General features: G+C 42.7%; 1 protein-coding gene across 1 annotated transcript; it reads left to right on the top strand.

Moving 5' to 3' along the window:
* The first annotated feature begins 2,096 nt into the window (after positions 1–2,096).
* On the top strand, positions 2,097–13,354 carry LOC111217865 (LIM/homeobox protein Lhx5). The gene is made up of 5 exons (XM_022739877.1): positions 2,097–2,269; positions 4,245–4,468; positions 5,362–5,639; positions 8,422–8,587; positions 13,005–13,354. The coding sequence occupies exons 1-5, from the start codon at positions 2,097–2,099 to the stop codon at positions 13,352–13,354; spliced, it is 1,191 nt and encodes a 396-aa protein (XP_022595598.1).
* Positions 13,355–16,009: the final 2,655 nt, after the last annotated feature.

Here is a 16,009-nt window from a genome sequence, read left to right as displayed (position 1 = left end):
TTTTTTTTCTTTCTTTTTTTTAAAATTTTTTTTATTCCTTTTGCACAATGTGATGGAGGCGACACACAATCGAGGGTGATTGTACGTATTTGCCTCACATGCGCTTTTTCCCACCGTGGGCTTTTTGTCTGCCTCTCCTGAATCCCCCCACCCCTGTCTCTCTCTCTCTCTCTCTCACTCTCTCTCTCTGATATTTTGTCTCTCTCTCTCGTTTTACAGGCTAAAGAGCTCCGTGTTAGGAGCTTGGATAATTGGGGAAACTCATTCAGCCTTGTCTCTATACAAAGGGCCTGAAATACCCAGGTTAAACCTTTGCTACCTGGAGCATAAATGCAACACTTGGCATCTGGGGCAAAGTTTTTTGTTTGTTTTTTTTTTGATAGGAAAAACACTAATAACAGCTGCAGCTGAGTGGAATGGTTCATATGCATCCATGAACAGAACGGTTTGGCATGTACAGTACGTCAAAAACAGGAAGGAAGAAAAGAAAGTGGTAGCATGGGTTAGACATTAATGGTAAAGTTGGGCTCCTGTCTACTTGTAAAAGTGCTCCTGAGCAAAACAAGGACACTGTGGGATTCAGCTTTACTTTCTGCCGTTGGTGCTTTGAGGCTGAGGAAGTAAACTGCTGCCAATTATGTGTAGATGTGTAGGAGAAAAACAAAAACAATGTGAGACAAATACAATGAAGAAAACAGTGGATATGTGGTACTTTTTCAAATCTGGCAACTTCATTGTTGAACTAAAGATGATAGATAGATAGATAGATAGATAGATAGATAGATAGTCATATTGTTTATCTGTTCCTGTCTAAATGTTGGTTTATTATCAGATGAATCACCATTAACGTTTGGAGAAAATGCTTAAACCAGTCTCAGCCGTCCCGCTAACATGAATTAGCCCACTGCATGTTTGCTTAACTGCAACTAACAAAACAAGGCTGTTGGTAAATATTGAAATTCCCTTCGATTGGCGGCCACTCTGTTAAAGCACCGGGTGACCGGGCTCTCCCTATTGATGAGCTCCAGCTAATCCATCGCATTTCCCTGTAAATGGCTTTCTGCATGAGAAAAGGCCCGCGGCCCCCTCCTCTCCACCCGAGCCTCGGCCACAGTGTGATGCGGTGTGAGAGGTTTTGTCACAAGGCCGTAATAAGGTTGTGTAGCATTAGCCCCCCTTGTTCGGCTACTCCCACTCCCATTGCATCTAATCAGATTCATTTCAGTGGCAGCGCCGCGCCGTGTACAGACGCCCTCCCCGCGCCTGTTGTGCAGGTATTTCCTAACCTTTATCGCTTTCTGTGGACTTTCGAGTTTTAAGGTCCTGTAGAAATGTTGCGGGGAGGTTCCTGGGGGTGCACTGTCTAACCTGCGGCTCATACCTTTCCCCTGTAAAGTCAGCGCCGTCTCCACGACCCTCCATGAAACCTTCCACATGCGAGCTGGCCTTTAAAAAGCGCCACTAGAATCACGCTGCTTCCACGGCCCTGGTATTTCTGCACGGCGTGTGGATTCAGGTCCGCTATGAGGCTACAGCTATGAACGTGTAACCATAACAACTGCGCTCTGATTGGCTCCGCTGCACGGGAATTAACAAGGGCGTCATCCAATCTGAGAGCAGGTTGCGCGCAGCGCTGGCAAAACCTCGTGATAACCCAGGCACAGTGATGCGAAAGTGGCGACGTGAGGTGAGCCCGAAGGAAATGACTGGACCCAAAACAAAGCACGAGCGAGGGATAAAGTATTACAAATAATCACGTCTGAATGATGATGTTTTAACTGTGTGCTCGTGAGAAAACATGCCCGCTTTGTCCATTACGCAGTCCATCAGCTGGCGCGGCTCACAGCTCTGCTCCTCTCCTCTGGATTGTGGATTGTGACAAGTGCCAGGACAGCGACCAAACAGGACCGGGACTACAACAGGACCTGGACTGTCACTCCGTCCGCTGCCTTTGAACGGGGAGGGTCCTCCAGTTTTCGCCTGACAGCACACCTCCCGGAGCCAAGACGTTGTTCCGCGTAGAGCCGGGTTGCCTCAGTCCGAGCAGCGCAGTCCGTGTGGGAAGGTCGGCACTCGGCGCCCTGCAGGCCGGAGACATGATGGTCCACTGTGCCGGGTGCGAACGGCCCATCCTGGACCGGTTCCTCCTCAACGTGCTGGACAGAGCCTGGCACGCCAAGTGCGTCCAGTGCTGTGAGTGCAACTGCAACCTCACCGAGAAGTGCTTCTCCAGGGACGGAAAGCTCTATTGCAAAATGGACTTTTTCAGGTAAAGCAGAGTCTGGACTCAGAGCTCTTATTCCAGCTTCCAAAACAATATAATATCACAGTTAAACATGATGCAATATCGATTCTAAAATACAAAAATAAAATAATAAAAATTAGAGCAATAATAATATGTTTAATAAATTCAGGTTTAAACTTAAATTGTGTGCACAGAGGGCAGAATATTAAACCACAGGTTAAAAAAATTATTTAGGGAATAAAATAAAGGTTACCACCTAAAATAAATGCAATAAATCCTTTATTTTTGAAATAGTAGGATTCCCCTTAATGAAGTGTTGCTCGTGTCATGGACCGTGTGGCCTCTGCAATAAAAGAAGGGACAGATAAAATTGAATTTCACTCAGCAGCCACGTGCATTCTGTGCTCTGCATTTTGATCTGTTTTCCAGTTTTCTCCAAACAGCCATCAGCCTATTAACCGCTTCACAATCCCTAAAAAAGTGTTTCAGGTAATTGAGTGATAAGTGAAGCCCCTTGTTTGTCCCGTCGCGCTCTCTTAGCATCATTTTCATTTGTGTGTGTGTCAGTTATTTTCTCCCAAATTGTCTAATGAGATGTAAGACACATCAGCCTTTGTTGGGCCCGGCTATTATTGGCCTCGCGCGGCCTTGGCCATCATATTACCGCAGGTCCCATCAAGCTGTGGATTTTAAATGGCCAGCCATTAGCCAGGCGAAACAGTAATCACCCTAATGTGTCCATTTGTTGTGTAAGTAGAGTTGTGCCCCCTTTCGCTTTGGGAGGGGGGGGGGCTCGGCCATGCATGTGAAAGGGGGGGGGTTGGTAGTAAACGATACCATTGCAAATGGAGACACAAGCCTACATTAGTGTTAAAACAATGCTCCATAAAAAGAGTGCTTGCTTTCACCCAAAGGCTTAGCCCCCCCCCCGTCCCGCCCCATGTTTAGACCAGGTACAGGAGGCCCAGTGTGAGCCTCGAACATCTGCTGAAACTCCTCTTACTAAGAGAAGCGTCAGTGCAGGTGAGAAATATCTGTAAACATCAGTCACATCTGTTTTCTCTCTCTTTAAAAAAAAAATGACAAAAACCAGTCACCTCCTCCTCTTCTTCTTCTTCTTCTTCTTCTTCCTCCTCCTCCTTCTCCTCCTCCTCCTCCTCCTCCTCCTCTCCTTCTTCTTCTTCTTCTTCTTCTTCTTCTTCCCTCTGCTCCTCATCCTGTCATATCAGGAGGGCATTTCTTGCAGAATTTATTTGGGCTATTTGTGTATCAAATTGATGAGTCTTCCCACCCAGTATTTAAGCGGGTGAATATGGATTAAGAGAAGATTTTCACGCTAAGATGCTCCTACTCTGCTTAATCCCATAATATATCCGTGGCTACAATGTGTTGATTGTCACTAATACGTTTTGCGTGGGGTTATTGTCAGAGCACCTCCATCAAAAATTATTATGAGCACGCGGCTTTTTTTTTTTTATCTCCATTTTTTAAATGGAAAGTCTCACTTGTTTTTTTTTGTTTGTTTGTTTTTCTGGTCCCAGAAGCCACTGTTTATTTTCTCAGTTCACTTCTATGGAGAAATGCAGACATGCTTTGTTTATTGTTGTTTATTGTTTACTAATTACTTTAATACTAAAATACTAAACATGACTATTTGTATATGATTATATGGTACTTTAAATAAGATTATTAGTATATTATTAGCTTGGAAGTAAGAATATTTTTTAGCATTATTAAAATGTGACTATTGTAAATATTGGCCCGATTAATGTATTTATATTTATATATTCCAACCAAACTATTATGATATTATTAAGTCCTTATATTATGACTGATTTGTACGTGTGTAGACATAAAAAGGCACGTTTGAATTTTAAAATTGAATGTATAATTTACATGATATTGTGTTATAACCGGGTGTGGGCCTGAGCAGAGTGAAATCACGCTTTAGATTTTAAGAGAAACAAATATTTCACGTTTTTTTTCCTTCTTCATCCAGGCGGTTTGGCACTAAGTGCGCGGGCTGTCTGCAGGGAATCTCGCCAAACGACTTGGTGCGCAAGGCGCGCAGCAAGGTGTTTCACCTGAACTGCTTCACCTGCATGGTGTGTAACAAGCAGCTGTCCACGGGAGAGGAGCTCTACGTGATAGACGAGAACAAGTTTGTGTGCAAAGAAGATTATTTGAGCTCCGGGGCCATTAAGGAAGTCAACTTGAACTCAGGTAAGCAACGCCATGATGATCATAATAATAAGCCACGGTGTGTGTGTGTGTGTGTGTGTGTGTGTGTGTGTGTGTGTGTGTGTGTGTGTGTGTGTGTCCTATTCGATTTCATAAAGCAAAGAAATCTCTGTGTGTTTGATATGAAAACACTCAAAATAAAACCGGCCTGCAGGAACAAAGGGGGGCAGGAGTCTGGAGGCTCTCTCGCGCGCCGGATGGTTCAGTCTGTGTTGGACATTTAGCAGCAGCTCGTGCAGATCGTGTCACTGCGGCCCGGCTTCAATATTTACCTCCACAGGACAATGGCTTTCTGTTATTGTACGTCAGGGTCCACTGGGGATGAGCACGTTAGTCTGCTCCTTCCTCCGCTGTCTATTCATCCTGGTAGGAAAGCTCATCATCAGGACCGCGACCCCACTCCACACCCCTGGGTGCTGAGGGTGTCACGCTCCCTTGTTTCAGGCTGCAGCCAACAGCACAAATATGTGAATTTATATGTGATGTTGTGTCATTTTTTTTGAAGGGAATAATCAGGGTTAGTTTCTGCTTATTTTAGCTTTAGTTTCTGGGAACTTTCAAAACCAAATCTGCAAATTACAAATTATTATTATTATTATTATTTTTTTTTTTTTAAAGAAAGAAAGAAATATGAGAAAATATTTGTGCGGGAAACAAATGCAGAAATGTTATTTAGGTGCTTTTTTTGGACAGATTTTATTAATGATATACAAGTAAAATATTTAGATATATTTTCCATTGTAGTCTGGATTGCCTCTGTGCATCTCCAGGCCTAATTACAGCAGACCCCCCCTCCAACTCCAATCCACCCCCACCCCCCCACCCCTTCTACATTTGGGATCGTGACCTTCCTCCTGTTTGTTTTCCCTCTCCAGTGTCGTCGTGTACTGACAGGAGTTTATCGCCGGATCTGCAGGACCCAATACAGGACGACATAAAAGAGACGGACAATTCAACGTCCTCAGATAAGGAAACGAACAATATTGAGAACGAGGAGCAGAACTCCGGGGCCAAAAGGCGGGGGCCCCGGACCACCATCAAGGCCAAGCAGCTGGAAACGTTAAAGGCCGCGTTTGTCGCCACGCCGAAACCGACCCGGCACATCCGAGAACAGCTGGCCCAGGAAACGGGACTAAACATGCGGGTGATCCAGGTGAGATCAGCGGCGTGTTTGTGTGTGACAGAGACGAATGAGTGAGAAATGACGGATTATAAATCAGTGGAGTTACTTATTAATTTTACCGAAGGCGCCTTTATCTGTTAGAGAGAAACCAAAACATGAGCCACATTTAATCTGTTCGCCACACGTGTTGTCAACCAGCTGGGTTTTCTTATATTTTGTGAAATAATATCAAATAAAATCTACTTCTAAAATAATAATAATAATCTTATAATCAGATGCCAAAGACAGTTTTCATTTTAATATGTTTTATCGTATTAAAAAAAAAGCAAACAATACATTAATAGTAAAATACACCTGACATAAGAGTTTTGTATTTCCATATAACAAACTCAAGCTTCTTCTTGCAGAGGTTGTGATAATATTATTATTAAAAATAAATGAATTTGTATTTTCATTTAACATAATTCTAACACAGTTGTATATTTAATTGAACAAAATGAATAGCTCTCCCTGTCACTATTTTCATATTCCTAAAATTAAAAATTCCACTCCTCTTTATATCCATATCTGCAGGCGCTAATTTATTCTCTGAAATGAAGATCTAGTAATCCAATTTATTGATGCAGGGATATAATAATAAATAGCATGTTTTTTTTTTTCAGGACTATCATTTATTTTGTGCAGACAGCAGTTTATTTCAGTTTAATCATTCCTGTTCCACAGCCATGAAATTAGTGAAAGGTTAGTTTTGTTTTTGCCAAAGGCAAACATGTTTGCAGTATAACACAAGCGTTCAGTGTTTTGAATCTCTCTCTCTCTCTCTCTCTCTCTCTCTCTCTCTCTCTCTGTCTGTCTCTCTGTCTTTTCATCCTCACACACACACACACACACACACGCTCGCTCGCTCGGTGTCTGGGTGCAGACTGTGTGAGGATGATTAGCACCATCTCTGCCAACTGTGATGTGGCTTTTTGTGCACTCACTGTAATTATCGCTGATTTCACAGATTTACATACCACCCTCCCCTTTCCCACCTCTCTGCTCTTACTCACTTACAGCCTGTTCCCACTGCCTATTAGAGCAGACCGGGGCCTCTCCACTGCCTCATCTATATCCTATACTGCAGGCTGCTGATGTGTGTGTGTGCATGTGTGTGTGTGTGTGTGTGTGTGCATTAGGAGAGCCCAGTCGATCAATCAATCAATCAGTCATTCAGTCAGGCAGGCAGGCAGGCAGGCAGGCAGGCAGGCAGTCCATCCCTCTGTCCGTGATCCCCCACCTCCTGACTGTCGCCGTGTTGCTCGGAGCCAAAATGGAGGCTCTGTTTCGTCATCCTCCTCCTCCTCCTCCTCCTCCTCCTCCTCCTCGTTCGCTGTGTGTTAAATACCATTGCTCTCAACGCGGGGAGCCCTGCGAGCCACGCTGCTTCTCCAGCATGTGTATGTAATCCCTAAGCAACGCTCTCTCGAGGGGAGCGAGAGCATTTCCATAAAAATGTACCCTACAGTTAGACGATTGTTCTCAATAAGCAGGTGTCGCCTTTGCCGCTGGAGCACACAGAGCAGAGCCTAAGTGGTTTTAGGTGTTTTTTGTGTGTGTGTGTGTGTGTGTGTGTGTGTTTTTGTTAATCTGCAGCACAGTAGGATTCTGCCTCTGGTGTAGCCTAACTGGTGTGAACATACATCATTATGCAGCAGTGATGCAAAGGCGAAACAAGATGTGTTATGTGCTTATAATGCAAAGACGTTTCTTTCCATATGTTGTGTAGTTTTGCTATTTTGAAAATCCCCCTTTGTTCCTCTTCACAGACAGTTTACTTAACGTTAGTGATAAGCCTTTCATCCTCTGATTCATGGCTTCGACTGTTTATTTGAACTTGTGCTGAGGTGCACCAGGTTGTGTGTGTGTCTGCAAAAGAAAAACAGGTTTATGACTCAGAAAGTGCAGCAGAAAGTGTTTTTTATAATAAAATCACCTGGTTATAGAGTCAAATTATATTCCATCATAGATAAGACATTTAATTTACAATGGTGCTTTATGCTTCTCCTCATTTCTGACTTGGTCTTTGTTAATTTGTGATATAGTGTAACATTCCCATTACCTACACAAAGGGCCCCTTTTCCACCTGACTGAACTTACAGGCACAAAATGCCTGTGGTGTTATCGTCCACTGTGTGCCAGAGCTGAACCGATCTTACCTGTGTAATTCTGACTTTGCATTGGAAATGTTTCTTTTTTCACATTTGGTTAGTTTTGGACTAGTTTAAGTGCGTATGTGTGAGTGGTGAAGCACTTTGAGTTGGATGATTTTAACACCAAAGAAACGGATTATTAGACAGTAAATACAGTTGAAAATGGAGACAGAGGTGTCAGAGAATCAGGATCATGAGAGGCCAGGAGCAAATACTTGTTATCAAAGGAGAAATGGTTTGTTTGTATTTGAATAATGAACTATTTTGGGCTTAAATAATAAAGAAAATAGATAAAACTTGACTTAATAAAGAGCAGTTAATGTCTGATTTGAATTCTGGTTTCTACACAAACTCTGTAACCGTGAGCATGAAATTAAATATCAGTGAAATTAGCTAAAATGATCAAGATTCAATTAAAGTTGATACATATTCATTTGTTTTCAATTTTGTCTGGTGTTTTTCTTTTTCTTTTTCTTTTTTTTTGGTGCAGGAAGCAGTCGACTGAATCTTGTCTGAATCTTACAACGACATGATTTTCGCTCTGAGTGGAAGTTTGAGTGAAAACAGTGATGGCTGCTGAGATCAGCTGATAACTGTGGCGTCTCTCTGGTTTCACGCAGGTCTGGTTCCAGAACAGAAGATCCAAAGAGCGACGAATGAAGCAGCTGAGCGCTCTGGGCGCCCGGCGGCACGCCTTCTTCAGGGGCCCGAGGAGGATGAGGCCCCTGGGAGGCAGGCTGGAGGATGCGGACATTTTGGGACCTGGGGCCTATGGTTACTATGGAGGTAAGAAATAACGCTTGTGATAAAAACCCTGCATGTCTTTAAATATACCACACGACTGTCATTAATGCGCAGTATGGGCGAGAGTCTCCTGGTTTCACCCTCTCTCCAATGTGATATTGTAACTGAACTGCAACCTTCAGCGGCACCAGCAAGGATAATAGATGTGCTCTGTTATCAGGCTGCAGGCAGATTACATAAAGGCTGTGTCTACTGTTCACCACAGATGTAACCTCACTGTAGTTTATTGGGACATTGAGGGTCATGTGATTTTTCTTTAATCTATTCATCTTATTCAAACGTATGATCGGTCCTCGATACGGCTCCAGCCTTGGCCACTGTTCAGTCAGTATAGATCTTCTCTTCTAGTTATGAAATAAGCTTTAAGAAACTTTTGGTAAAGAGAAATCTCATCTAATTTAGCTCAGCTAACATTTTAAAGGCAGAAAATTAGATATTAACTGTCACATTCTCACTTGTTCACAAATGCTTATAAGGACCACTTGGGAAAAAAATAATTTGTATTTAAGCATCTACTGGTTACCTGCATCAAGAAAAAGAAATCATCTTGTGACAACAGCAGGTGGGCGGCGGATAACAACGCCGCACTAACACAACAACAGCAACACGTTGAACTGGAGGAATAAACCAGATGCGGCTGTCATGTATATCAGCAGTCTGTTTTTGATGGAGAAATATATATATATATATTTATATATATATACAGCTCGTGCACATCCACCTGAAGGGCCCCTGCACTGAGGATACAATAAACTCGAGCCGTCAAGGCTTCTATGCAGGGAGCGGGAGGGGGGGAACAAAGGACAAAAACCTTCATCCCTTGTTCTCATCTCTCTCTCTCTCTCTCTCTCTCTCTCTCTCTCTCCCTCCTTCGCTTCTCGTCGCAACGTTTGCTTTTCACACCCTTTTGTGCCGCAGCAGCATCGGGCCGGTCTGCGCCTTTCATGCGAGCTCGCCGCTTCCTTATGTTCCTCTGCCGCTGCTGAGAGGCAGGGATGCCTGTGTGTGGTATGGTGCATCTGCATGTGTGAGTGTAATTATAGTTTGCAGAGCCAACGCCACCCCACCCCTGCACCTCCCAACACGACTCCCCGTCTTAACACCACACACAGTCCACAACACAAGCTTGTTGCTTATTCTCAAGGTCGGCCAAACTAGCAGGGGCCTGTGTGTGACATCAAATAATTTGTGTTTGTGGAAGTCATGTCAGCTCTTATTGTTTCTCCTGATAATCTCCAAAAGCAACGAGCAGCAAATAAATGCGGTTGTTATAATTAGGCAGCATATTTCTTGATTTCTAACTTGTGAGTTCTCGATTTTGCCTGTTAACGCAGAAATAGGAGTGAGAGGAGCATATGGTGATGGTGGGGGTGTGGAGAGGGGGTGGGAAGTCGAGGGGGGTGGGGTGGTGGAGAAATGCTAGTGCAACATCTGGGGCAAAGGGGTAAAGTCTGCCATCGATCTCAGTTCAAGGTGGAGTTGAAACAGAATGGATTTAATGTAAGTGAGGGAATTCGGAGCAGGGCGGGATGTGAGTGGCGAGACGGAGAAAGGCAGGTGGAGGTTTGTAATTGTTAACAAATGCAAACGGTGTGTGAAGTAATTGGCTGCACGAGGGGGGAGTAGATGACTCCTACATAAACTGTTTTTTTTGATAAACAGTTCAGGAAATGTGGCTCCTTCCAAAAGCTCCACATCACAAGTCTGATTGTCACTTGAGTCGCTGTCCCTCTCTTTGAGTCTGCGGCTGCGTTGATTGGATCATCATGGCCGTCAGACCGGACGTATGGCTGGTGCAGGGTTCGAGGAGCAGTGACATTTTGTCTTGCTGAGAGTTAGATGAGAAGATCGACGCCACTCTCGTGTTTAGATATAAGGCTATAGCCGTGATTAGCTTAGCTTAGCACAAAGACAGGAAACAGGGAGAAAGTCCAAAGGTAATGAAATCCACCTTTAAAAGTCACAAATCAACATGTTATGTGTTGTTTGCTGAATCCGTACAGAAACTTATGTGCTGGACAATTTCTTGGCCGGGTACAGTGACTTTCTGACTGTCTCTGCTGGTTGCCTGGCAACCTTAGAAGATTTCATACAGATTAAACAAAGTTCAATATAAGATGTTAATTGATGAGCTTTAGAGGTGCTGGTTGGTGGATGGTGTTACCTTCAGACAGAGACTTGCTAGCTAGTGTCCACTTGTTTCCAATCTTTATGCTAAGCTAAGCTAACTGGCTACTGGCTGCAGAGTTTATATTTAGCTGACAGATATGAGAGTGGTATCGATCTTCTCATCTCACACTTGGCAAGAAAGCAAATAAGTTTATATCCTGAAATGTCAAAGTATTCCTGATAAGGTTGAGCAGAGCGACTCACATTGGATCGAGTGATCCGGAGCAACTGGGGGCTTCTGAGTGGAGTCCAGTTGTTGGTTTGGTTGTGTTGAAAGTTTGGTGTGGATGGATCTCAGGATTGGATTCATGTGTGCACCGTTTGTTTCCTGTAATGATCTCTATGGCTGGTTTTAGTTTTGAGAGACACAAATATATCGCAAACAGCTTCCTTGTTACTTTGCATCCACAGAACATCCTGTAATCACTTCTCATTGGAACCACTGATTAAATAGACCCTATGATTTGATATTGATAGAGGACAGAGACAGGAAATGTGCAAAATGACACGCAACAAACAGTGTGACCAGCTGGGAATCAAACATGGCCTCCGCTGCCCATGTAAAAAAATATGTGTTTGGGTGTAGCGGCCCTTTTAACCCTTTTGTCACGGATCCAGGTTGTAGTGGACGGCCCTCAAGATGCATTTCGAGATTCGCTCAATCCATAAATAATGTATGAAAATGTCACCTTGGTAGAAAGGGAGTGTGAACGTACGTGTCAGGGACCAAGACTGAGCCGACACCGCTCAGAGGCATAAACATGTCAGTCAGTGTCACAGGTTAAGTAGGAAATGTGTGTAAATCCAAGTGTGTGCTGGAGATTTTGGGGCTGTATTCACTCATTAATGTGTCTTGCATTGAAGTTTTTTTTGTTGTTGTTGTTGTTGTTGTTTTTTGCTGCAGCGCTTTGAAGTGAAGTGCCATGAGAAAGTTGAGGAATTTTCGACATGACAGACGGAGAGAGTTTGTAAGCTTGAAGGTGTTTTAGCAGATATGTTTTTCTACCAATCGTGGTCCCCAGAGGATGAATCCTTACTGACTAACGTTTCATGTGTTTGCGGTTTTGGAATGAGTTTAGATTATTAATTTACAGGCTAATAACATAGAGCCATTGCTTTTGCCTGGTGCAGGTGTGTGTGTGTGTGTGTGTGTGTGTGTGTGTGTGTATTTATGGGCTTTCTCAATGATTTGCTGACTTTGTCTCGTGATGCTGCACAACTGATATCGTGGCAAAGATGAAAATAGCGTGTGTGGGGGGGGGTAAACCTGTCACTACCACAGCTATTGATGGGCCAACACTGTGATTGTGAATAAAACACAGCAGTAACACAACCTCAAGCTGAGAGCACATGAACTAAAGAGGTGCAGTTGCTGCCGCGCTGGAAGCAGCAGCGTGAAGTGGATGAAACTGTGGAGCGAGGTTGTAATTAAAAGGGAGAAATTATTGGGATGGAAAAGTCAAAACAGATAATTGATTAGATAGACTGACAGAAAATAAATCTACTCCTTTTTTTTTTTTTTTTGTTGTTGTTGTCAGGCAAAAATACTGAACAATCTCTGGTTCCTGCTTTTCAAATGAAATTATTTGCTGATTTTCTGTGTAAATTGAACATAATATGGATAATATGAGCTTTTAGAAGTCTTGATGGGCACATTGCACTTTTTTCTAACGAACTGATTAATAAGAAAAATTAGATGAATCAGATTAATCAACAATAAAAACCAACCGTTAGTTTCAGCCCTGGCAGGATTGCATGCTTGGAATAATGCAGAGTGATCTGTGCAGCTCAGTGAGGTGCAGGAGGAGGGATGTTGCTGGAAGCTGCATCAGACATGACAAAGAGATGCAGCTGACAAGACCTGGCAGGGCTGCAGGGAGGCTGGAATCTCATTTTGGAGTTCCTCATCCAAATCCAGAAGTTTCAGCAGGGGAATCTATCGAGGCGCACGCATGGCTGCGAGCTGAATGAGTGAGGGAGATGAATGCAGTGTGTAAAAGGCGAGAGAACTGAGGTGGAGAGGTGTGGAGTTGTTTATACACTCAAATGAGGCTGTTGGAGACCGGTTGGTTGGAAATTGGACATGATCAATTTCACCACTTAGGTAGGTGTGTAGCTGTGTGTAAAGCTGCACGCCGCTCTGGGGAAGTGTGAATGTTTTTTTTTTAATGTATATTCAAAGTCTTTGATAGAAAGTCTAACCCCCACGTATTCTTCTGTTCCTCCACAGAATACCAAGGTGACTATTACGGACCAGGAAGCAACTACGACTTCTTCCCCCACGGCCCTCCGTCCTCACAGGCTCAGTCTCCAGCCGAGTCCCCCTACATCCTGGGCTCTGGCCCCGGAGCCATGGAGGGATCGGGCCACCACCCTTCAGACGACCAAAGGTTCACGGACATGATCTCCCATGCGGAAACCCCCAGTCCGGAGCCGGGCTTACCGAGCTCCCTGCAGCCTGTCCCGGGGGAGGCGTACGGTGGCGGACCCAGTCCTCCTTTCTCCTTGGCCAGTAACTCCAGCTACAGCGCGCCCATGTCCCACCAAGGCCAGGAGATGGGAGAAACCACAGCCTGGTAAAGGATGAACCACAGGGACTATTCCTGGGCTGAATGTTCAGCCTCGTTAATTCAGGAGATGAACGGGAGGGGGGAGGGAGGGAGGGAGAAAAAAAACCCACATTGTGAAAAGTTCAGCTGAAATTTCTACAGAGGACTTTTTAAAATCGCGGACTGATCTTGACAGTTGACGAACTGATGGACTTGGGAATGGACTCGAGAATGGGATAGCTTATTGGAAAAGGTAATACTTGCTGCCCAGTAGACACTCCAAAGCATATCCCTTCCTGGATTACTGGACTTGAACTATTAAAAAAAAAAGAAAAAAGAAAAAAAAAAAGTTGCGATTCTACCCAGCAAAAATGCTTCTCGCCTTCCCCTTTATGTTAACGAAGGTATCTTCTAATGCTCTAGGAACACATTAGAGAGAAATGCCAAAGGGGACATCTTTAGTTGTCTGAATTTCTCACCACATTTTTTTTTTTTTTTTTTTTTTAACAACATTGCTTCAAAGAAATATTTGAGTTTTTCCATTCTGTTGCTTTACACCTGTCTTTATTGCTGAGCTGCCACTCTACCCTCAATATTAAGAAGACAAAGGACCAGGTTTAACACATGCTTTAATGTTCATATACAAACACATACGTGGCGATGAAGACAGGATATGTTTGGTTGAAAACGTTGCTCATTTTAAACTTTCTTTTGTGAGACAATATGTCAAATTAAAAGCTGCTGCTTGAGAGAAACTGTATACACACACACACACACACACACTATATACACACACACACACCTCAGGCATTGACTTCCTGTAGTACACAACTCAGCTATAAGTCCCTTAATGCACAAAAATCGCTCTTGATCATAGCTTAAAAGAAAGATGTCTATAACATTATTCAAACCACGGACACAATTATACAGACACTTGTACCCCTACATACACACACACACACACACACACACACAGAGACATCTCACACCCATCCAGGCGGCCCTGATAGTTCTGCTCCGCACACTGCTTCTCCTGACCTTCCTTTTGTTACTATCCCTTTTAAAAAACATGTTTTAATGGAAATGATTTTCAAAAGAACATTGAACCCATAATGGAGAATCTCCTTCAACAGCTGAGGTCTCCTTCCTCTAAAGAGAGAAAACAAAAGAGGGGGCAGACTACATCTGTGACATTACCAGTCTGCTCTGAAGCTCTCGTTGCCACCTAGTGGCCGCGTTTCTCAAGACACACAAAATTAAAAAAAAAAAAGAAGAAATCCTCTTAAAAAGCAGCAGAGTCCAGCTGTGTGTTTATGAGCGTCTTTGTACTGCAGAGGACAAACTCTCTCTCTCTCTCTCCCTTTTTTTTTTTTTTTTCAAAATTACGTCAATAGATAATTCTGCAGTTTCATGGTCAAGTGTCATCAGGGCTCCGATTTTTGAAAAGCCAATACAACATTTTTCATCTCCCCTCATAACACAGCTGCTGAAAGATGACATACAACCCAAGTTAGCTGATATTATTCAATACAAAACCTCCCATAATTCCTCATTTCAAATCCATTCCGTCTCTCCTCTTTCAGCTGCGTCTCGTCGTACACAACATGTCTCGCACAACACACTTGTGATGCTGTTTGTCCACAATGAGTTAGATCTACTTGAATATTATTTTTGATTAAATTTGCATTTCCTTTGGACATTGTATAAGATCTAGAAAGAATGTGTCTTATTTCTGATGTACTGAGATATTCTTGGATACAAAAGTGAGTGTGTGAGCGTGTGGTTGTGTGTGTGTGTGTATGTGTGTGTGTGTGTGTGTGTGTGTGTGTGTGTGTGTGAACGCTTGAGGGGGGGTGATCGTATGCTTGCTCATGTGTGCGTGTGTGTGCATTTGTGCACATTTAAGGGTGGGTGGGGAAAGGGGGCAAGGCTGTATTATTTCTATGTAAATAGCACTGGTAATAAAACCTTCTCTTACAACTTGAAGAACTGACTTCCGTCCTAAATATCATCACTCACTGTATTTTCTATTTTCTTTACTTAATAGTACGTTATTACAACAAGTACTGAACTAACATACAATTTAAAATAAGTTGTACTTTATTTTAAATTTCCTTTTGATGCTACTTTTACATTTTAGAGGAAAATATTGCACTTTTTACTCCACTGCATTAATTTGACAGATATACGTACTATTTTTGTGTACTTTGCAGATTAAGATTTTTTTTTTTAAACGTATAATTAACTAATTAAATGTGATTGTTATAAAATAAAAATCCCCAACAGTAAATGAAGTAGTTTAAATTAGCTACATCTGAACTAGCTATGATTTAATTGCTGGATACCACTTACATTAAGGCATATTTCATAAATATTTTATGGGTTGTAATTCATAACCATATTAATATTTATGAACTCACTTATGAAAGGTTTATAGATTAATCATAGACCAATAACAGGGACAACTTTTGGGTTGCCAGATTGTGAAAAAAAAATTCTGTTTGGCTAGCACGTTCTCCTTATTAAGAATCTATTTTGCATACAGTAATAAAACCCTTTATTTAAACCCTTATTTTATTGATAATACTTATTTACCTCTATTTAAATCTGCATCAGTTCATTTTTTGACATTCTGATGCAGCGTAATGAGCTGAAAACACAACACTGACGTATTGTTAGCTTATTA

Source organism: Seriola dumerili, unplaced genomic scaffold (assembly GCF_002260705.1).
Source record: "Seriola dumerili isolate Sdu_G_001 unplaced genomic scaffold, Sdu_1.0 BDQW01000047.1, whole genome shotgun sequence".
NCBI classification, from domain to species: domain Eukaryota; kingdom Metazoa; phylum Chordata; class Actinopteri; order Carangiformes; family Carangidae; genus Seriola; species Seriola dumerili.
The sequence above is the reverse complement of the archived record's forward strand: the minus strand, read 5'-3'. Positions and strand labels throughout refer to the sequence as shown.